This window comes from Hylaeus anthracinus, unplaced genomic scaffold (genome assembly GCF_026225885.1).
Source record: "Hylaeus anthracinus isolate JK02 unplaced genomic scaffold, UHH_iyHylAnth1.0_haploid 0, whole genome shotgun sequence".
Lineage (NCBI taxonomy): Eukaryota > Metazoa > Arthropoda > Insecta > Hymenoptera > Colletidae > Hylaeus > Hylaeus anthracinus.
Genome location: NW_026533254.1, coordinates 19,028,955 through 19,052,248, shown reverse-complemented (window position 1 = coordinate 19,052,248; position 23,294 = coordinate 19,028,955). Strand labels below are relative to the sequence as shown.

The 23,294-nt window shown below is 46.8% G+C and overlaps 1 protein-coding gene across 2 annotated transcripts in view; it reads right to left on the bottom strand.

The window, feature by feature from the left end:
- Positions 1-23,294, bottom strand: part of LOC128885866 (gamma-aminobutyric acid type B receptor subunit 2-like) — a 59,088-nt gene that overhangs the window by 20,642 nt on the left and 15,152 nt on the right. For both annotated transcript variants that reach the window (XM_054140190.1, XM_054140194.1), the window contains exon 2: positions 21,800-22,973. In XM_054140190.1, the coding sequence (XP_053996165.1) occupies positions 21,800-22,111 (312 nt within the window). In that variant the 5' untranslated portion in view covers positions 22,112-22,973. The remainder of the gene's footprint in view (positions 1-21,799; positions 22,974-23,294) is intronic.

The following is a 23,294-nucleotide window of genomic DNA, read 5'->3' as shown; positions in this document are numbered from 1 at the left end:
TGCGCGATCAAAGATAGAGACTGTTACGATTTACATACTTATGCAAATGTCCACGATTCGAACGGTTTCTTTTGCGAGAAATACGCGGCCTGCTATTAATCCCAATTCGTACGTAATAACGATATCGTACAAAAATTGTTGTCACGACAGGAGTCAATGTTCGCGTAAGCAACTCGAGGGCTTGCTCCGACTCCGATGCCGACGCTGACTGGAATCGAATCAAGCTGATTCACGAGTGTAAACAGAACGGTGAGACGAGGTGTGACATTGTTATTCGCGAAAGACCAACGACCGAATCCTTTTGTTCCATAATTATGTTGTTTATCGTTTCGAATTATGTAGACGGAAAAAAAGGCTTGAGAGAAACGGACCGATTCGTTTAGAGAACTCGCAATGTCGGGTGTCGCACGTCGCAATTCTCTTTGATCGCGAAACAACTGTACTCGTATATTCGGCTTAAAGAAACTGATTAAAAAAGTGGACAATTTTAAATTTAGAACGATTCGCTTCTCGCGACACGCGATGGTAAGCGGGAAAGTTTTATTTTTAATTGGCTCTTTCTCGCACGGCTTCCTGGTGAGATGGAAACGCTTGTCGTCAAAGAGGAAAACGGCGCGGTGCGGGCGTCCTGATAATCGGAAAAGGACTTGTCGAGCAATTTATTCTGAATTCATTGGTGCATTTTACATTTGCATTTAAATGGTTTATTATTACAACAGACATCATAAATTTATAATATTTCATCGGAATTTCATATCCGAGGATACCGAATCGAGGATCGAACCTTGTTTTCCCGTTTTCTTTTCTTTTCTTTTCTTTTCTTTTCTTTTCTTTTCTTTTCTTTGTAACAATGTCGCGCGTATTAACGAGCACAATAGGTCGCGACGAGGACGGTTGAAAAACGCCGTTGGTCGAGTTTGATTCTTGTGTTAGCCCGATTAAATACGATGCAACATGCCAACGGCTCGTACGGTTGGTAGCATCTATAGGAACGTGTACGTGTAATTACACGTACACGATGGGAAGGGAATGGTTGGTGCCATAATTAACGAACCTTGGCCCCAACCCTCCTCGTCAACTTTCCGGATACACAAGCGTGATAATACTCAAAGTGAAATAATCGCGCGTTCCGTGCCGTGCTGTGCCGTGCCGTGCCGAGCAGAATAAATTTCTAATTTCTCGAATAATTCGCCGCGCACCGTCGGAATTTATCGACGAAACGAGCTACCAAACGATAACGGTCGCACCCGCTCGGAAATTGAGTCGCGTTCGAAATCAAGATTCGCAGATATCGCAAACTTACATCTAAATCGAACAGAACTTTGATTTACCGACTACGAATCGGCTTTTCAGCGATTAGTCATTGTCTACAAAAAGTTTCGACCGAACGATACCGGGCCGCGCCGCGCCGCAAATAGAAAGTATTAGAAACAGCAACGCAAGTAGAAATACACGGTTACGGGGAGACGCGTTAGCCAACTGTAGCGTAGACATTCGATTGCATCCGTATCCTTGGCACTTTAGCGAGTTGCATTTTAAACGGTTCACGGATATTGCATTATATAATGCCGATTGTGCGCGTGTTTCTTGGAAACTGTAGATGCGCGACGTCCAACACGCTAAGGAGGTGCGTCTAAAGCCTTTCACCCGATGCGCCAGTTATACAGCTTCCTTTGGTAATGAGGCAATTTGAAAATTTCTGTTTCCCTTTCAAAGCGATAGGACGCGGTCGAACGAGCATGGCCCGCTTTGTAGTCGTTCTCGTCGATTCTCTTTCAGTGGCTGGCTACTGCCAACACACCGATAACACAATCGATTCCGAATATTCCGAATATGTAGTTACGAGCGGAATGGACAGTTGCTCGCAGCCGCGATTCCTTTCCTACAATGGGATCGTAACCAAACCAATTTTTCTCCCATCGAACACTTGGCCGTACGATCGTATCGTACGTACACCCGTCGACGTCGGCGTCGACCGATAATAATACACGTATAACGTAACGTAGGATCTGCGAAAACAGTTTTGTTTTGTTTTTTGTTTTTTTGCTTTTCACGGAAAGTATACGTACGTATCGTAGAATCGCGGTGACAGAAAACGAGGCAAAAGCGAAAGCAGCGTTCTCGCGAGAACGGCTTCGCTCTTATTCCGTCGCGTCCACTTGAGATTTCACTCGAGATTTCTCATTGTCGCGAAAAACCGATACACGAAACTTTCCATCTCTCGAGCACTCGTGACAGAGACCGCGAATCAATTAAACGGCCCGTTTCTTTTTCTCGTCATTTCTTTCGCGCTCCTACCTATCCGTCCCGTTCGCGGAATTCTATATAGTACGATCGATTCCCGCGCGTCGCCTTTTTCGTTTCCTTGCGTATTTAACTCATCGAAAATGAAGTCGTGCGTTGTTTGATGCAAAGCATCCACGCACCACGCTTAAATTACACCTACAAAGCGACGCGATAGCATCCATTCGTTTACGGAGAAACACGCAAATGTCTTATTCGTCGTGTTTACCAATTGATCCAGCTCTTCGAGAGCGTAGGTCTAACGAGGAGTTGCAAAGAATCGTGAAAAAAAAAAAACAGTTAAGCTCTACGGTGGAAATAATTTCAAAGGCAGACTTTGGAGTAGCGCGATATTTGCTTAAAACGTTTCTCGGCATCCGGTGAAACAAACGAGCACTTTTACTCTTCATTTTCCCGCCTTTTCATTCGCAGTCCGTTTAACATGGAAAAACATTTTTCGTCGTTTTCAACGCTTCCTTTCCAACCCTAAGGGATTTCCGTCGTTTGACAAAAACGCAACATCGGCTGAACACAAGTATACATATATATGTATACATGTATATATACAATTTTACTATACTGGTTACACGATGGAGGAAATCCAATCGCGCCGAAATTACGGACCAGATCGTGAGAAATAAAGTGGCCGGCACGAGTTATCGGAAAAAAAAGACATCGAGGTTTCGTCGAAATGTCCCTATCACAATGGAAGGAAAATTGTAATCCGTAAAAATCGACAGCCTCGGTGGATTTAGTCTCTCCGCAAGCAGTCCCTTTGCGAATGGACAATGATCACAGCGAAATTTTGTTCACGATTGTCGATTGCTGATCGATATAAAGAGAATTTTAATTTGCTTTCTTTCGCCTTAAAACTTGAAATTCCTAACGAGTTTCTCTAATTGCCCGACAAAGTAAAAAACCCCCTCGGGCTTGGCCAACATGGCTATCTATAAAGACAACGATCGAACTTTGGCGACGACCGACGACCGACGACCGACGACCGACGACCGGCGACGCCGACGCTGACGCGAATCAGATCAATTTTCGTGGAAGCTTGTCTTCGTCGCGCAGCGATTATCGCCGACTCTCTTTGGTCCGATATTGATTTTCACCTTCATTAACGTCATTATGCTCGGTAGCAGGAAGTTGGTACTAGGTAAACGGAGGAGCCGATAATTGGTCGATCGCGAAAGCCACTTGGATGAAAAGGTTTTCTTTGACCGGGTCTCACGATCAGGGAATGGAAGCGTATCTGTAGAAATCGTAGATCGGAAAACGGTACTCGATTACCTTCGAAGACGGCTCGGAGGGGACAGCTGCGAAAGGTAGAGAGATTAAAGTTTCTCGAACAACGCGAAGGCGAGGGCGAGGGCGAGGGCGAGGACGAGGACGAGGACGAGGGCGAGGCCGATGGTGATGGCAACGGCGACGGCGACGGCGACGGCGACCGCGCGGCGACGCGCAACGGTTCCAGGGACAACGGTGGTTTCGTCTCGCGTCTGGTTCGGGGAGAACCTTTTCGCTCAACAAACGTGTCTCGAAGAATTTAATTATCGCACAACCGTTTGCGGTACGACGCCGTAACTTATGTAGGAATGCACGCATGATCGTTCATTTTCACAGAGTCCGCTTTAAAAGGATGCGACCTACTTTTTCACCGAGCAAACATGACTCGCGACCCACGCGACCAAGGGAAACGTCCTTTCGTCTCGTCGACGTCTCATCGTTTGGATTTTTTTTTTAAATTCCGCATTTTTACCAGAGCGTTCGACTTTTTCAGCCGTAGCCTTAATCTCCTCCCTAAAGCTCACCCACCGATATTCGTCAGCCTTCCGTTTCACCGGTAGAGATCGAAAGGATTTCGAATGGTCTGCTTTTGCTCGATATCCTCCGTTGTATTTTAGCCAAGGATTTTCGAATTCGTTCGGATGACTTTCGATCCGATCCGACCCGACCCGACCCGACCCGGTCCGGCCCGGTGACGCGGGCGTAGCCTTGCGTTCATATCCGGCAACAATTTATGTCAGCTAACGAAGCGTATTAACTTTCGTTGATTAACGCCTACCTCGAACGATCGGGTTTAATCCCAATTCCCGACAACGCGTTTACCCTAAACATCCTCGCTCTTTTACAGACTTTTGTTCGCAATCGAAACTGTAACTAATAATCGTTGGATTATCTCCGATTCCGTAGGAAACGTCAAGAGTCGGCGTCAACGTTGTTCTCTATCGATAACCGAGAAGCGTAGCAATGGGTTTGTTTTGTTCATCGGCGCAGCGTAATTTCCGCCTCCGGATCCAACATTATTACATTAGCGGAGACACTGGTTTTGATCATCGCCGGTCTAATGAGCCAGATAAACCGATATTTTTCCATTAAATCGTGACATTGCGTTTACCTCCTGAATCCTCGATTCTCCCCGCGGAAACTGTGCCGACTCGACAACTAAATTACCAGCTTTGGCATCGATCGTTCCAACAAACTACCGTGCTCGATAATGAACGCTTAATCGAATGGACCGCGAAATCCCGTGCTCGACGAGAAAACTTTCTTCGAAGACAACGAATCGAGTTATGGCACGATATCGCGATTCTTTACATTTATCGAGTCGTGGCTATCGAGTTTCATCGATTAGACGCATCCTTTGAGAATTGCTATCGAATAGTTAACAGACAAGAAACGATGTCGCTGATGCCAATTGTCTTATCGCCTTTCTTCCGCTTCCTTGTCTTATTCTCGTTCTCGTTTACGTTCTCGTTAGGTTCCAGCATAGTCTCGGAATGTTCTCTTTGCTAACTGCTCGATCAGCGTTCGCGGCATCGTTCGTTTTCCGACTTTTCTTTTCCATCCCTACCTTCTCATTCTCCTTCTCCACCGCTGGAATAGACTCGTGATTCGTGATTATTCATGCTTCTCGTAACCTATCTTTGTTCGAGGAGAGTCTCGTTTCATCGGTCGAAGGGAAACCGTTGAAACAACCCTAACGAACTGCGACACGAACCAACTCGACGTTTGCTTTTGCTCGAATCGGTCGGAATCGTGGTCGGAACGGGTTTCCTGGATCGTGGATCGTGGATCGTGGATCGTCCGTTGATCGACCGCGACCGATAAAGATTTAAGGTACGATTGACCAATCGATTCGCGGCGTTTAAACTTTTCAACGGTTTCGAACCAATCCCTGGCAAACACGTTTCAACAGAACTCGTTTACTCCTCGACCAACGAAACGTTGGACCATCAGTTTTCGAAATATTCTTCAAAGACACAAACGTTAACTCGTTTTCATCTGAAATGAAATGTTGGAAGAAATGTTCAGAGACCCGATCCAAGAGAATCAACTTTACGGTACGAAAGAAACAAATTCCGAGCCTAGTCTCGATCAAAATCGAACAGAGCTTCCTGTAAAAATCCAATGCTCCAGCTGTAATTTCATCGGGCCACGAGGATCCCTCGGCAAATTGCCTCGGCGAATTTCGATGCCAACCTCCCGTCTCGATTCCGTTTTGATTCCATTAAAGCGTTTTCTGCTCGCGGTTCGTTTCAATCCGACTACGGCGAAGAGTCCAACAAGGCATTCGCGAATCGACTCGGCTCGACTCGACTCGGTTCTAGACGAGATACATTTACAACCCTCCAGCAATATTTTTTAAAGCGTCTAGAAACTGCCATTTTAAACAAAAAATTCTAGTATCGTTTAAAAGCGTTATCTTGGAAAAATCATCGAAACGTGCTCTGTTTATCATGGAAACTTTCCATCAAAGGTCATTTGATTGTCATAAAAAGAAAAACTCGTGCTCGTAACGCATTTCTCGGCATCTAAACTCTCCTTACCGCGGATGCGTCTTTTTACTTTGCGGTATATCGGTTTAATTGCGCGCGATACATTCACCGCGCGTCTGGCCCCATTGTAAGGACGTCAGCCGCAGAGAACCAACAACAACGGAGCCGTACGACGGCATTGTTTCGTCGAAAGAAGCGTGGTTACATTCCGAGCTGGTTGAAAAAATGTCACTTGAACTTGGCGAGAAATTGATCGTAATGTTTGTCGTTTCCTCTAGTATCCGTCGATAGAGATCCGTCTGCCGTTAAACGCGATTAAACGATTAATTTCGTTCGAGAAACGATACGCGAGTACACGCACATGGATACGCGTGGCGCGCATTCCTCCGTTGCAACCAAGTGCATGCAGAGTGCTGCTTGTATCGATCATTAGCCACGATAAACGATGGCTCGTTCTCGCAATTACTCGACCTCGGCCAACGTGTCGCGACTATTGCGCTAACTTAGCGCCAATCGCGGATCGTTTGCCCGGATAAATATAGTAATCCGTTTTATTCAGGGGATGATGGCTACCTTTATGATATTAAATTCTGTCTTTCCTAAATTGTTCTCGTTTAGCGTAAAGTCTGTACGTATTTGTCGAAAATGTCGACTCGATCTCTCTAGCCTTTCAATTTTGCACAGAGTATATCGTATTCGAATTTGGACGAAACATCGAGGACGAGTGAAAAGCAATCGATTGGTCGGGCGATTACCAGGGAACGTAGACGCGCCGCTACGCGTAGCCTAGTCGAGACAAGTAGAGCAAAGCTAGCCAAGAAATAGTAGGAGACCGAATACGAAAGAAGAACGAAACATTGGACCGCTGCAGGACGATCGACGGAACCCAGAGTATCTCGGGGCTATTGATTTTTCGCGTCGCGTGGCGTCGCGTCGCGTCGCCTCGCGTTGCCTCGCGTTGCACAGCGCAAAGGAAACTTAGTCCCTCGCGTTTTTTCTACGCGCATCGCAAGTTTGCCGATGAAAAGTTGACGGTCGTTGAGATGACGAAATAAATTTGCGCGCCGAGTTTGAGATTCGCGAGGCGGTTACGGCGTGGCGGTTCTCGCGTACGATGCCGTCGGCCGCGTCGTCGCAGCCTTCGCACTCGACAATTCTAGTCATCTGCTCGTTGGAAGAGTCGCAACCCCGTATCGATTCCGTTCGATCTTCGAGGACAACCGTCGAAATAGCTCCATCGACGTCGGCGATTTTGCCAACTAAGAAGAATCCATCACGCTAACGAAAAACCCACGTCAAATAACATTCCGATGGTCAAGTTGGACCTGTGGGAGAATCGTATCTAACGGAACGTCTGGGGCCGCGTCGACGGTGTAACGCAACATTTAAATTCGAGAAGAGGCGAAATTAAAACGTTATGCAAATTTCGCGAGTAGCCAAAAAAAGGCTGGCTTACCCCGAGAACGAATGTTTTTCATCTTGTTACTCGACGACGCGCATAAACTTTGCAATTATTATGAAAATGACTAAGTTGGTAAAGCGGTTCGGTAGATAAGTACGTTACGATTATCTTGGCCGTGGAGCATGCTCCGCGAGCAATAACCGGAAAGAAGAAGCGAATAATTCGCAGGCGTGTCACGTTCCCTTGCACCGCGGCCGAATACATGTTATCCGAATGAAGCAAACAACCGTGTTTGTAAACATTTCCTGAACAGTTGCGGAGCAATCTTAATTTCGCAGAAATTCCGCTTTGTGGTCGCTTCAACGAAATCTCAACTCGAGCGGTTACATCGTAACTCTAGTTGCCGCTACCTTTCGACCTTTTCGGAGGCTATTCGATAAAAATCCTTCGTTTGGCGTGTTACGGGCGTATCTCGATAGTAGCGTAATTAAGAAAGTGAAAAGAGGCGAACGCGAGGGGAGAGAAGTTGATTGAATTCAGGATGAGGCGAACAGACAACGTCGCGAACATTATCTCATGGGAACACTCGCGCGGCGTACGCAAACGCCGACGGCGACGGCGACGCGAATAACCAGCAAATATTAATTAGACCCGGACAGATCCGATCTCTACTTCGGCGACTAATAAACGGTAACGACGACAACCCGGTGCCGCTGTCACGGTTCCATTTCGAACGTAACGATTTCGAGGAAACGCTTCACTTTCCTCGTAGACGCTTCGCAGGGCATCGGGTCTACGAGAAACGTACACAACATTCACACATTTTACACAAAATCACGTTTCTTTTACAAACCACTCAATTTCCACGAGTTTCGCGGCGTTTGCTCTCCGACGGCGACGCCGCGCCGGCTCCGATGTCGACGTATACGGAAGAGGATACGACTAAAAGTTTAAACGGTTCAAAGTTGAAAGACTGGAAAATTTACAAGAGCTTGTCGAGAGTGGCGCAACGCGTAGCGCAACCAACTTTAAAAATGATTTCGCCGAGGAAGCGTGTAAATAAACGCTGAAACGAGCCTTGCGAGCTCGCGGCGGAAACGGAAATAAAACTTGCGATGAATCGGACGTTGCGCGTTTAAAGTTACATTGTCCGAAAAGTTTGAAACGCTACTGGAGAAATTCGCGCCCTCCGAGACGGAAAGGAGTTGGACGGACTTTCGCCGTTGACCAAATCCGCCGCAACTACCTTCCCGACCAGGGGAACGCGAGCTGGTTTCCAACTGGTGCTTTCCAACTTTGCGTCACGGTACCTCGACAACGAACCTAGGCGATCGGAATATTTCCATTCTTCTTATCGTTACTTTGCTTTACATTTTTTTAATACTGGTTTCAGTATCTCTCGTCTCTCATATCTGCGGGAACCTTTTAGCCTCCCTGTAGCCTATACTCGTATCGTAGCTGCGTACACGCATGCTACAGTCCCTAAAGACTCGCGTTGCGTGTTTCAACGATGATCGACCACCGGCAAATATGAAATTTCTTCGTTTGCCGCTTGCGGTATAGAGATTCCAGAGATGCATGAGAAATTTCAATCCGTGAGGGTCTCGCGTGGGAACGTGTTGGGAATATGGAGGTATCCCGCGTGCCATCGCGCATCGCGGGCCTAGAAACGACCGAACCGAACGGCCAATCGTGACCAAACCTCGTACCGTGTAAAGCTCGTCGGACGATTTGCAGGATTACGCGCACCTACCGAACGCTCTACCGTCCGCAAACGTTACTTTGCGTTATGAATATTTACGAGATGGTCGAAACTGATTTCGTGGCCCGTGCACCTAGTTCCTCTACGAATATTTGGCGAGTAACGAGTAACTTGTCCGAAATTGACTCTGAGACGCAAGACCGTGGCTTTGGCAAGTTAATTACTCGCTTTGCAGTTTAGTTCGGGAAGCACGACGATGAGCTAGCTCAAAAGCCAAAGACTTTTCGACAATTCCTCCTTTTCCTTATCGTGAAAATATACTTTTGTTTCGGTACGCGACAGTTTCGTAGAAACTTTGCGAGAATCAACGGAGGAAAGTCGAAGGTTAACGTCGGCACCGACGCGGCGGTCGTTGGTTACCGTCACCTCGACTGGCAAACGGAATCGACGAAATGGTCGAATGGCACGGAAAGTAACGAACGCTGGCGCCTCTTTCTAATTACTTTGGCTAGAATTCGTCGAACAAATGGCTGGAATAATGGAACCACTCGGCTTCTCGAATTATTTCATCGGGTAACCAAGTTCGACTCAAACCACGTACCGCGATTCATCCTCTCTCTTCAGCCGGCAACTTTCTTTCGAATGAAAAGGGGATACCGTGAAAGGGAGCAGCACGTCGCGAACAATGCCAAGGGCCAAGATCGAAAGAGCTAGCCACGCGTTTGTGTAAAAAGAAATCTTGTTTGAAAGGGGGCAATCGAGCGTGACCTCGTCTCTCATTTCTCGTCTCTCGTCTCTCGTCTCTCGTCTCTCGTCTCTGGGCCTGCGACAAACCAACTAATTTTTTTTTCATACGAGTAAACGAGTTAATCCTCGATTAGCGAGAAAGCCGGATCAGACTCGGTGTAGCAACATTTTTGACTCGATCGCAACCAAATTGGCAGGTTTTTCATTTGAAAACCTCATTAAACGAAAGTGTTCCGTTTGCTGTCCGGGTCTAAGGAGAGCGAGCCGATGAGCGAGCGCAGATTAAATTTCGCGTTTATCCAGCCTCCGGCTGCTCGTTTGCCACCGTCGCGCGTCGGGAGTGACGTATGTTCAATCTCCGGCATCGCGTCGCGTCCCAGCTACAAGTTTAAGGGGTTCGGCCTTTCACTGGACTGTTTGCCGAATCGAAGCTCCTACCTCCAGGCGAACCCTCGTCGTACACTCGAATCCCTACCACCCCGGTTACGGTTGGTCATTTTTTTCTCGCCGACTCGTGTCAGCGTTTTACCGTTTCCCATTCTGTGAATCTTGGATTAAGTTTACGAAGCGGGAGTCGCTTTCGTAGACGCATCGAGAGCTCGGGTTAAATGAAATCCAACCCTCCGGGCCATTCGATGCCAATTCCAGTGGAAAATGTCTGTCTCGTCAACTCTGCGTTCAATTACCGCTTAAATTAACCAACCTATTCCCCTCGAATGACCGCGCGTTCCGCGACAAACAAACGTATACCTGTACATCGTCGCGTGTCGCAAGCTCTCGTCGGACGACTGGTCTATTTTGTAGCTCGTCTGTGAAAGTGTTTGACACCGATTGGAGGAGCCACCTGTGACGCGTGCAGATTACAAGTGGATGCGGAAAGACGGATGATTTACCAATAAAGCAAACACGAGCGCGAAAGAGGCGATCCGCGAACGAGGACCAAAGCAACAAGGGAAATCGACGATTACGAGGACAAGAAAAGTTTCGCGCGACGAAATCAAACGACGATATTTTTTTAAAAGATGCATATCTAGCGGTCTAGAACTCGTGATCGTTTATCGAAACGGGCGACGATTCAACAAAAGTTACTTTCGACAACTTATTGCCCAGAGTCAGCAACAGAAGAGCAAGAGTGTTGGTCGCGTTTACTGTTGATGCCCGCTTAACCTCGATTTCTTTGTTCGTTCTTCAACGTATCCACTCTAGACTTGGTTCTTTTCCTACTACAATTAGACGTTTCTAAAGCGACACTCGTTGCTCTCTTGGTGCTCTTCCGGCGACGTCATTTGTTTTCCATTTAAAACGCACACGTACGCGCATGTATAATAAATTTGATCGCAATCTACTACACTTTGTTCCGCGGTTAATGATCTTGGATTAATCAAGCCAAATTCTACGATTCTCGTGGGAAATTTTTCTCGCGTCAAAACATGTAATTCTGTCGGCAGGGGCGTGGGCTGGGCGTTTGCCTTGTACGTAAGCTCGTATTAACTCGTGGCATAGCGAACGAATAAACCAGATTAGACAAGGTTTTCATTAGCATTTCACTGGCAGGAACTCGCACAGACCGTGCAAGCGTGCGCGCGATCCTCAAACGCTTCATAGTGCTTCTTAGAGTGCGCGAGAAATAAGTGATTGCATAGTCGAGCGAGAGTTGGCTTTATACTCGAGCCTGGCGATCTAATACAAGTACGTCGCGGTTTGGATGCAAACGTTCATTTCGTTTCGTTTCGTTTCGTTTTGTTTAGTTTAGTTTAGTTTCACCTTGCCTCGCCTCGCCGAAATCGATCGAGTGAAATGCATATCTACGCGAGAGCATCTTCAAGTTGCGCTTTTCAACTTGGAAAACGACGCGTGGTAAGGAAGCGAAGGTGGCAAGTGGCAAACTCGAGCGCAAAGGAAGGCGGAATAGCTATTTTGTAAAAATAGGTTTTGGAAAATCGATAAAGTCTCGAGTCGCGGTTCTCGTGTCGTCGAACGATTTCGACAAGTTTCGTCTTTCGTCGAAGCCATCGACTCTGTTGATCCCGTCGATCCAGGAGATTCTATCGAGGACAGCACAAGTTGCCCTCGATCCGTTTAAATCGCGATCGTTCGATAACGGTTCCGAAATATTAAACAGGCTGGACGCGCTGACCTGGCTACGCCGCGGCACGGGCGCCTCTAACGAACGCCGTTCTAATTATAATATTCTCGCGGAACGATGTATCGCATCAATTACACTGTTTGCGGGTGCAAAAGGCGCGCCGCGTCCATCTCCAAAAGCAAAACATCCATTAAAATGTATCTCTCGCGTTGATCGCAGTAAAGTCGTCTTATAGTCGTGTAGAGTCTTTCTGCGGTAGTGCTAGAAACCGATCGGTTGAATACTAGCAACCAAACATCATCGTCGCGAGATCGCAGCCGTTTTAAGTGCAGAACGATTCCAGCAATTTTTCTGTAATAAGTCGATCGATAGACGAAGCGAAACTCGCAACGGTTAGCGGCTCGATGACTTGGTAAATGTTGATTTTAGGCCAAATTGATTCTAGTCGAGTGGTCCACCTTGTACATTATCGTACATAGCCGTTCGATGCGCATTAAGAGCGTTACCGCGCTTCATTACTATCAACGTTAATTAAAATTATATTTGGTCAGGATAAGGCCGGAGGTGGCATCGAGGTTCGTGAAAATCACGTCGCGATCGTTTGTCGAACCTTGTTCGCGCCGCGTTCTGTTGACGTCGGCGTCGCTTCGCGTTAACCGGTCGATTAAACCGTCGATCCTCTACATCGAAATAAGTCTATCGCAGCAAGGAAGCGTAAAGCAAACGAGAGGAACGTTCAGGCCTCGTAGGATATAATCGATACCCAATTACATTAGATCGTTTAAGCACACGAAGCATTTGCTTTCACGGTATAAGACGATTAAGCGTCCAAGTAATGGAGGACACGCGTTACGAAAGCTCTCCTAACCCGACAAATTAGACTGTCCAAAGAAGCACGAAATGATAAACCAACGAGACAGAGTCGGGAGACTGGGAATCGGATGATCGTTGCCGATCGAACGCCTATCTTTTCGAGCGTTTTTTCGATCTCTCCTATCAATAGACAATCAACAACACATGGAGCGAGTTCCATCGATCGATCCGCCCGCGGATCAAATGAACCGCGTATAACTAAACTTTTTCGACGAGACACGAGTTTGGATCGTCTTTGAACGGTGAAGCTCCTGCTGTGAGGGGCCAGGAACGAATCGATCTAGCGCAAGCAGCTGGCTGCCAAGACCTCTATAGAAAAGCAATAACTCTTGCTCGTAGGAAATGAGCGATAGGCAATCGACTATTGGATATCGAACCGAGGAATTGATATGTAACTACGCCGCTTGTCTCTCCTAGTAGGTCGCTAGCCAGCCACTTGTCCGCCTGCCTCTGCCGGTAGTAACTTTGTAGATGTAGGTTGATTGCTTGCCCGATAGGGACGCGTCTTTCTTTCTTTCTTTCGTTCTTTCCTTCTTTCTGGACCGCTTTACGATCAACAGAAAGAAATCATTCTCCCTTTATTTCCGATAGGCTCTCTCGAAGCCGATTCGTTGCTCGCGAATATAGGAAATGTCCGCGTATCGAATCTGTCGGAAAGTTCTGTCGTGTTCCTAATGTAACGCGAACCTGCCTTAATCTACGAACCCGACACATTTTCCTTACTTTTAATCGCAATTCCTTTAATCGCAACCAAAATTCACGCGATACTTTCACCAACATTTACTTATTTTCAACGGTCATCGGTATGATCGAAAGACAAAATAAAGGGGGTGGACAAAGAATCGTTGATTCATTGGGAGTGGCGTAAAGTGCGAAACGCGACCAAAATAGATAAAGGAAAAGGAAAAGAGAACAATGATCTCGCGAGGAGAGTGCTCGTAAAATACGTGCCGCGTTGCGAAATCAGATGCGAGTAGGCATTCCACAAAGACGCGATTTGGAAAGCAAACGTCCCATTAATTTACTTGTAACACGTTAGGATTCGAGAAACGCGAGCTACGCTTTCCCATATCCCATTTCTTTATTCTTGCATCGTACTTTGCGTTTTTTCTCTTAAATTTCCGACTAGATTTCGCGTTCGTAATTGTTCTAATTTTCTCGTATTTTTAGCCGTTACAAAGTTTGCTTGGCGGGTTCGCCACGCGATGAATTTTTCCGAGAAAAAGCGAAATTAACAACGACACACGGAACGAATGCAAGAATTATTTTTACCTCGGACACTGGTACGACGAGCATGTTTAGCATTTTTTAAATTCCATTTCTTCTCCGTCCGGCATAATTCGAAAATGTCGACTCAACTGGCTAATTCTCTTTGCTCGAAATCGCGCGAAAGTCGTCGATGTTAGGCGCGATGAAACATTGCGCCAGCCATCCATCGACCATATTAATATTCATTTCGCGACACGGAAAGGACCGATCTACAGTCGCAGTTCCTTCCGGGTATGGATGAATATATGTACAACTCCAAGTTACATTCGCTCGACGTCGCCGTCGCATATAATAGTATATGCGACGCGAACCCGACGAGCTGCACGAGCGAAACTTTTAATTTCGTTCAACTTTCATTGGGCTGCGCGACGAACATCCGCTGGTGACCGTTTCTTTGGACAAAATTCATCGAGTAATCGTGAATTTAAATATTTGCCGAAATTACGGATGCCGTCGGCGTCGCCAGTATATCGCGAGTAGTAGCAAAACGAACGCATTATCATCTGCGTTCATCGAGATATACACGTGTACTCTGATATTAATTGAATGGCAACGGTGAGCAATCCGACAGTGAAACGCGTGTAACTTAACACAGAGGCGGAACAAGCAACAGTTAAATAACAAGCTCGTATCGATCTACGAGGTTATCGAGAAAAACAGCAGTAATACTCTAGAGGTGTACGTGTATAGCATAGCTGGCCGGTGTTTGATGCATGCCAAGTATGCAGCAGTCCGGCCGACGCGACGCGGCGCGGCGCGGCGCGGCGCAGCGCGGCACCGCGTGCGCTTTATCGAATTTTCTTGCAAAAGCCTGTGCTTCGCAGCGTTTCCTTTCTCCTATCGACGCGAGAGACTCGGATGAATGCGTCTGCTGGATGGGAATGCATGTTTACGGAGTGGAATGCAAAGGGGAAGTAGTTGGATTCCATATTCCGCCAAAAAGTGACGGGAAAAACGTCGAATATCAAGGAAATTCGACCGCGATCGTGTTTCCGCATACAGTGCGTGCGGATGCCTCGATCGATACCATAAAAACGTACATCGGAAAAGGAAAAATAGAAAGAAAAAAAGTAAAAGTAACAAACACGGATGAAAGGGTCGAGATCGTTTAAGCGTACCGTGACCTGTTTGTTAACCGATTTTTTTTTCCTCTGACTGCAAACGGATCGAACCGAAACCGTGCCCCAAAATATACTATCATTTCTATCGTCGAGAGTCAAGATTTATGGAGACGCCAACGGACCGAGCTAATCGTTTCGAAAGGGAGCAGGAACATTGGTAAACGAGCCAGATAGTTTTCGAGTAAATCGCGAGACACGACGGGGAATCGAGGACTGCAAGTGGAAAAAGTATCGCGACTCGGTACGCAAAGTTGGCAAGTTTCGGTCTGAATGCGCGGTTAGGTTAGTCGTGGTAATTACCATGTCTCCGAGCCACGCTGGGAGCCACAAAGATAACATTTACGTCGGCAATTGAGATCGTTCCGGGATGCAGTCTGCATTCGGAAGTGTACCAAACTGTGCCGCTGCTGGCTGTACTTTTGCAACCCCACGTCGCGTCGCATCGTTAAGGTTAAAACGAGACGTGAAACGTATTTGCGAAAAACATACCTTCGATCTGTGTCTACGCAATGTTTTCATTCGATCAAAGGAAAGAAAAGAAAAAAAACTGCGATATTTAGTTCCGTGGCTGTACCCAAGTTTCGGAAGTCTCGAATCGCGGATCGAAAAAACTCGTGGCCTTTTTAGATGAGTGCTGGAAACTTTCTAGCTTATTTTCTCGGCAAACCTCGAGTTTCGAAACTTATACTGGAACACGTATTCCTTATACATATTTCCACAACGGACACTCGGCTAAAGGCAAGGGTCCGTGTCGGATCGTACTCGCCATTTCCGGTTCGAGCAGAAACCGATCGACTCTTTAAGGGCCAGTCGTTTCTCTCGTAAGACTTGTTTTTTTCTCTGTGAACAGTGTTCGTCGTCGTCGTCGTCGTCGTCGTCGTCGTCCTAGACTAGTAATTCTCGTTCTCGTTCACAATCGCGACAGAGGTGAACGTTTAACGCGTCGAGGTTAACGCGTTGGAAAAACAAGATCCGACTCGACCAAGACAAATAAGCGCGTGCTCGGGAGTAACGTTACGAGATTACGACCACCAAGACTATACGTCAACGTTAACGTACATATAACGTGCTCGAAGAGGATAATGTTCTCTATTCGGTTTCGCGTTTCGTGTTTCATCGATCCACCATTCCACGGTTCAAACGATACTTGTGGAAAAATTATATTCCGTTCTGTTCGACATCGATAAATGTATCGACTATGCCAGTGAGTCAAAGCTACATATTTACTTGAAGAGGGGCCTGCTGTTGGATGGTCAAAGTAGCGTCGAACAATGAGAAAATTCGAAACGAACCGTATCGATGCGTTTCTTGATTTCTATCGTTTCCCGATGAGAACTTTACGCGCTTCTACCGTCCAGCAGTACCGTAGTTGCAGCAAGCTTAATCGAGTTTCCTCGTTAATTAAAATCTCCACAATTACGTAGAGCGGCCTCAAACCTAGTTTCCAACGCGGAACGGAGACTTGTATTATGTAACAAACACTGGAATAATTAGGCACAGTTTTGCATTAATCTTGTTGTATTTGATATTGAAAATACAAAGGCAGAGAGCTAGGTCGGAAACTTGTGCGACATAAACTCGGTAAATTTGGAATTTTCGAGAAACTTTCCGACATATGGAACGGGTCGACTACCTTTATACCGAACACGATTAACGGGAATCGTTGATTTGGTTGTCCAGTAAATGACATTTCGATAAACCGAGCATTGCAGCGATCGCGAAACATACAGAAAACATTCGTGTTGCATCGTCGTTCGTTGTAAAGCCGTCGCGCGTCGGTCAGGTTTCATTCGAATCGAAAACACTTTGGTAACGAATTCATTTACCATATATCTCGACGCAATAGTGACGTGACGCGATACGGTGATCTAGTGGAGAAGAGGAGCCACAGAAGAGAAGGAGGAACGCGCGAACCGAAGGATTTCTTTCGATCGACCCTTTAAATTCAGCCACCGGATCGGAGTCGTGGGAGGAGGACTGGATGGACGAGTGGAGTTAAAGCGGCACATAACAGCGGAGGGTGAAGTGGTTGAGAGGTTCGAAAGGACCGAACCTCTCGACGGGGTTGAACTTTCAAATTCCATCGCAAACATCTCACCCCCCGTTCAATGGGAACAGCAGCCACGGGAACGAGGGAGGGTCGTTATAGACTCCAAGAGACAGCGTTGGCTAGCGATGGCCATTCGGTTCTCGTTGTTCCAACTTTACGAGCAATTCGACCAAACGAACAAGCGACGCGCAAACATTTTGTTCGAAAGATCGCGGTCGAGGAAACGCGGAAAGCAACGAAGACAACGTGGAAATGTGACGCGAACATGGCTCCTATCCTTACCGAGACTCGGCAAATTTCAACTTTTCCAATGGAAACTGTCAACTGTCGAAGCTTTTGCGAGTCTCTGAATCCGTTGAGCCGATCGAGGATCGTTTCGTTACGCGAAAGACTCGGGACTCGAGATTCGAGACTCGAGGCTGATCTCTAGTAGCGTTCGCAAGGTTCGAGAGATGGCGTTTCTCGTTCGAAACGATTCGAAGCGTCTTCGTTCCATCGCTAGCTGGTCCGGGTATGAGCCGGATCGTGTGCTTTCCCTCTTCCTCTGCCTCCTCTATCTCGGCACGAGTGTTATTTGCTCAAATCTTAGCGTCGGAGCTTCAGGAGTTACAGCTTTTCGACCGAAAGCTCGAGCGCATACTTGCATAAACGATCCACGAGGAATCGTTAATCACCGTCTCCCTACGGAATAACGACCGGTACGAAAGGGTCCTCGAGTCGCGCGATCGCCTTCGAATCGAGTCGTCGCGTCGCGTCGCGTCGCGTCGCGTCTCTACCAAGTTTTACATCGTACACCACCTCACGGTAGGTCACTATAAGATTACGGCTGCGGTTGAGTATACACCGATGTTGCCGCATTTAACGCTTTGGAAAAAAAATATTAAATACGCAACGGGCTATTGCAGACAACGCGCGAAACGCGTTGGAAAGCTCAAAGTCTTTCGAATGGCAACTTTACATTTATAGCCGTTCGATATCGCGCGATATTTCGGATTCACAAAGGACGCGTCCTTCGCGTATCGATCGAGGAAAACCTATCAGTCCCGACGAGTTCTCCTACGATTCTATTAAAAATTTATTCCCACTTTCGCGTCTACGCTATCGAAACGGTTCCAATTGTCGTATTTCTATGTACATTGTTATCGCGCGCGAATAGAAATATCGCTAAATTACTTGTGTTGGTAGCATCAACTACGGTCAATTAATAAATTCGATTAATCCAAGCAAGAGCGTCGAGTTATTGGATCGCGCACGTTTGCGAGACTATATCGTCCCACCGTGTTCGGGATAGAGAGGAAAATAGAGAAAAACTAAGAGAGGAAACGTGCTCTCCGAACCCGGAGTAAAGGAACAAGTCGGAACAAGTTAAAAGATAGAAATGTCGGTCTGAAAGAAATTACGTTAGCTCGTCGTAACGATCGTGATTGCTGGAATCGAGCGGTTTCTCTTCTTTTTCCTGCCTTGCGATAAACCCGAGCCCCGTGATACGATAAATTGTGTCTCGCCGTTTCGACGCGCCAATCGATTTCTACTTAATCGATCGTAAATACATTTGATCTGCAACGCTTAACGGATAACATCGACAACCTAACTCGACCAAAGAAAATATCGCTGAAAGCCCTGCGGTGCGCCACGTCGCGTCGCGTCGCATCGCGTATTCGAATCCTCGATCGGTGTAAAAGCTCCAAAGATACTCTTATTCCCCTCTGGTCTCTGCCTTGCCTCGCTGGAATTAGTCGCGATCGAATCGTCCGAGAGTAACCGATACTCGATGGATTTTCTGACCGTGTCGTTGCGCATTCAGTCTCAATCAATTTTAACTTGATCCGTACACTTGCTAAGCTTTCGACTATGATACGACAAACAAAATTTTCTTTTGTTCGCGTAAGCTCTTTTATCGAGTCGCGTGAGAAATTTGATTTTCGCGCCGCGCAAACTTTCGCCCGTTTAAATTAACGCCAAATTAACGTTTCTCTTTCAAAGTCGATCGATTAAAATTAGCCGAGCGAAAAATCGCTAGATTTAGAGGTACCGAGCAGCTGCGCGCGTGACGTTGAAAATTCCGCTAACAAATGGTGGTCGCGAATTAGCAATAGCAACGTTATCCATAGCACCAACGCGATGCAACGCGGCTTTTTGCGCTACAGGGACAATTATATTAGCGAGTTTACTCGACGGATCGATATTGCACAGCCACCGAGTCAAGGTGAGCTTCCTCTATACCTGTCCTTCTCCTTTCCCATTACTTTCCGCGTGTCGCTTTCCGGCCTCGTCGCGCCTCGCTTTACGCCTCGTCACCCTTCTTTATCGTCTCGATTCTATCAATCTTCCTCGAGCGTCTTTTCTTTTCCCATTCTCCCATCATCTTTGTTCGAGCTAACGCGTGCGCGTCGCTCGAAATTTCATATAGCTTACCATCATCGGACAAACGTACCGATACTCTTCGGCCTCCTCGATTTCGCCCAACGGAAACTACCTATTATCAACTTACGAGCATTAACTCGCAACTTATTTAGACTCGAATCGACAAGTTGGAGCTACGGCAAGCTGGAGGGAACGAAAAACCTTTGAGAAAACAGAAAGACTCTGACGCGTCCCTTGCCGTTAGCCCTATTATTGCTCGCCGATTATCTACGGATCGATCACGCATCGCACCGAACAGATGAATCCCCTTTTCTTCCGCATCGCGTGTCACCCTCGCGTTTCGACGAGCCGGACCAATCGTTGACCGCCCCGAAACTCCGTTTTTATCCTTCTCCGAGACCGTCCGCGTCCGCGTCCGCGTCCGCACCCGAACGAACGTGATGTGGATTTTAGGTTTCCCAGTTCGCGATATCTACGTCTTGCGACTTTTTCACGTGCAAACGATTCCGTTCCGTTCCGTTCCGTTCCGTATCCAGCCCCAACCTCTGCTGCTATTTATGTTTTTCAACGTAATTAATTCTCGAACGTGATGGCCCTTGTCGGGTACCGGGCAAACGTTATAGAAATGGTCAGCTCTGGCAACAAAGTTTCACGTGGAAAGCGTTACCTCGCAAGCATTTCTAACAAGTTCACCGTTAAAACACGTACAATAACAGACGATCCGAGTAGGACCAAGTTTTCGAAGCAAAGCCAAAACGGTACGCGCGCGCACACGAAATATGAAAACAATGGCGGTCATAGTTTTCCGTTTCGGCACAATAGCGAAACTGTTAAACGCTCTCGCGTAATTTCTGGGAACAATACGAATTTTTGGTGTTCTCGACGTAATTCCCAGAAATTTTGGCCAAGTAACGACCGGCCATTGGTAACAGGGTTTGAAATAGTCATATAGCTAAAAATATTGTTTAATGCAAGTATGCGCTATGTAGGCATGTTAAACGAATTCGATTTAGTTGTTGAATTTTTCCAACGTTTCCATACTACGTACAGGATCGAATTGGTCTTGGGCGGTGGCCTCGGAATTATAATAGAAACGGACGTTTGTACCGCGACACCATTTACGACGCGACGCGACGCCGACGTATGTACGGAGCAGCCGCGTCCATCCGATCGTTTACCCATTCTACTTAAATAGACTTGTCGCGCGGCAGCGTCCGACACTTGGCTTTCTCGTCTTCCTTCTACGACACAAGTGCAATTTAATAGAAATTCTGCACGTGCGAAAGTTCGCTAAACCGGGGAAGCTCTGATTTTCACTTTACGAACACGTGTAAACTTGTTTTCGATAATTGAAATGGATTTTGTACTGTTCGCGTTACGACTGTTTTATGGAAATTGCATACGGCGCTGCTCTCTAGCATCGCGATCTCTTTAAATGATTGTACGTCGCGGCGATGTCGCTTTAAAATATGAAATCTAATTTTTCGAAACGTATCGAAATATCGAAACGTAGCGATCGATTCGTTTATTGCTCGCAAACAATCGCCTCGATAGTTATTCCTCTACGTAACAATATGTATTTAGAATTTTCAACGATGTACGAATGTTTTCTAGCGTCTTCGAAAGACCTACTAACCCATATTGTAAATGTAATGTTTAACTCGTATAGAAAAGGTTCTCGGTATATCGATTGGCTCGGTGGAATTTAAAAAATTGATTGCCGCGATCACGGTCGACTACCTCCGGAATATTAAACACGGAGCCGAATTCTCGATCGAACGAACCTACGTTCCCATTCGTTTTCGTCTTCGACTAGGTTTTACAGGTCAATTTCTACACGACTACGGAAAATGAATGGAAAATCTAATCAATTTTTCGACGTGGAAGCGAATTTTCCGAGTCGGGAAACTTGGGTGGTTCTTGTTCGGGTCGCGAAAAACTTTAAACGGTAACGGTCGTTTCCGAGTGTTGCGCGTTACGCTACGTACGCGTTTGGTGTGTCCGAGCGATCCTCGAGTTATACTACTCGCCAAGTATAAACGAAAGTTTGCGTCGCGTCGACAACGATCGCTCAACGTTCAATTTCCCATTGCGGGTTTAACGTAATCGTTTGATCCACTCACCTCTGTATCGTTCCACCACATGTGCAGTCGGTAGTTTCTCAGCACGGCAGGATCCTCGTTGATGTGATCTACAGCGAGCTTCACCGAAGGCATAACGCCGCGACCAACGTGGCTCTCGGGCACGTGGTTCCCGTACGGAAAGAATCCAGCGATGTAAACGTCTCGTCTTTTCGCGCCGCCGAGATTTATCGGTTTTTGCCCGTCACAGCTCAAAATTCCATCGAGCCACATGATGGTTGCGCAGAGATGAGCGGCCGCTATGAAACGACGCCAACATCGATGTCGAAATTTTTTCGGAACAGCGACGGCCATCGTGTTTGTACGTTACACGAGTGTTTCCGCGGCGTCTCGTCTGTCGTAAAAGTTATCGGTTAACGACCGTCACTTTTAATTGGCTCCGTCTTAACCAGCCACCGATTTCTCGACTACTGGTAATCTTGCCAAGCTGCTGGGCCCGATTCGAGTACTATCTCATTTCGCGAGTGTCCATTGAAAACAACCGCTCTTTAAATCTAATAGAGCGTCGAGAGTTAATTGACTGTATCGAATCGACGGCTACGCCACCGCTACCGTCGGCGTCGGCGTTGCCGTCGCCCCAGCATTCATTTTACTCCGTTCCGTTCCAAACACGTCTCGCTCTTTTCCTTGTTGTTCGTTACAACTACGATTCGCTCGCGTTTTCGAACGTGCTTGCACGAATCAACGCGCTACGACGCGATTATTCGCGGCCGTTTCAGTTATTATTTACCAACAAACATTGTTACTGTCGTGTTATAATAGCGTTATACTTGAAATCCCAACACTCTTTGTATCTGTTGGCTCGAGTCGCGACGAGATCGAGCGGGTTTCGGACAACTCTCCGAGACGCGTGAATAATTTTACGAAAAGATATACATGTACATCTATGTCGTTAACAAGGAAGATTTCGTGCGCGGCTTTGCGTGCACGACACATTCAACCAACTGGCAACGGAACGTGCCTAAACTTTGAAAAGCGTAACAAACAATGTTTATTTGCCATTTGTCGCGTTACGACGTTTGATTTTCTGACGATCGGAAGAAGCCTCGCTAACTCGACGGTATCGATCGTTAATTCTGTCGTCGATTCTCATCGCGTGCTCTTCTTCGCCGTCGATCGTTGCTTCGCGAAGCAACCGACGATCTCGGCACTGGATCTGTAACAGAAATTTGTAACATCCGAGTGAAATCAGCGATTCGACGATACGATTGCCGCAACGCCGACGCGACATTTCGGACAAAATACATAGAAAGGGCTAAAAAGGACAAGACCAGAAAAGACTAAAGACTTGTTTGCTGAAAGAAACGAGATGCACAGATCCGGTTCAACATTTTCCGTACACCCCGCAGATCCATTCATACCTAGTCACCAGGGAGAACGCGTCTATGTACTCGCTGGAAGTTGCCGCACTAATTCCAATATCAACTAGTCGCTTCTAAGGATGCAATCACGCCGGATGGAACAGTAGCAGAGCTGA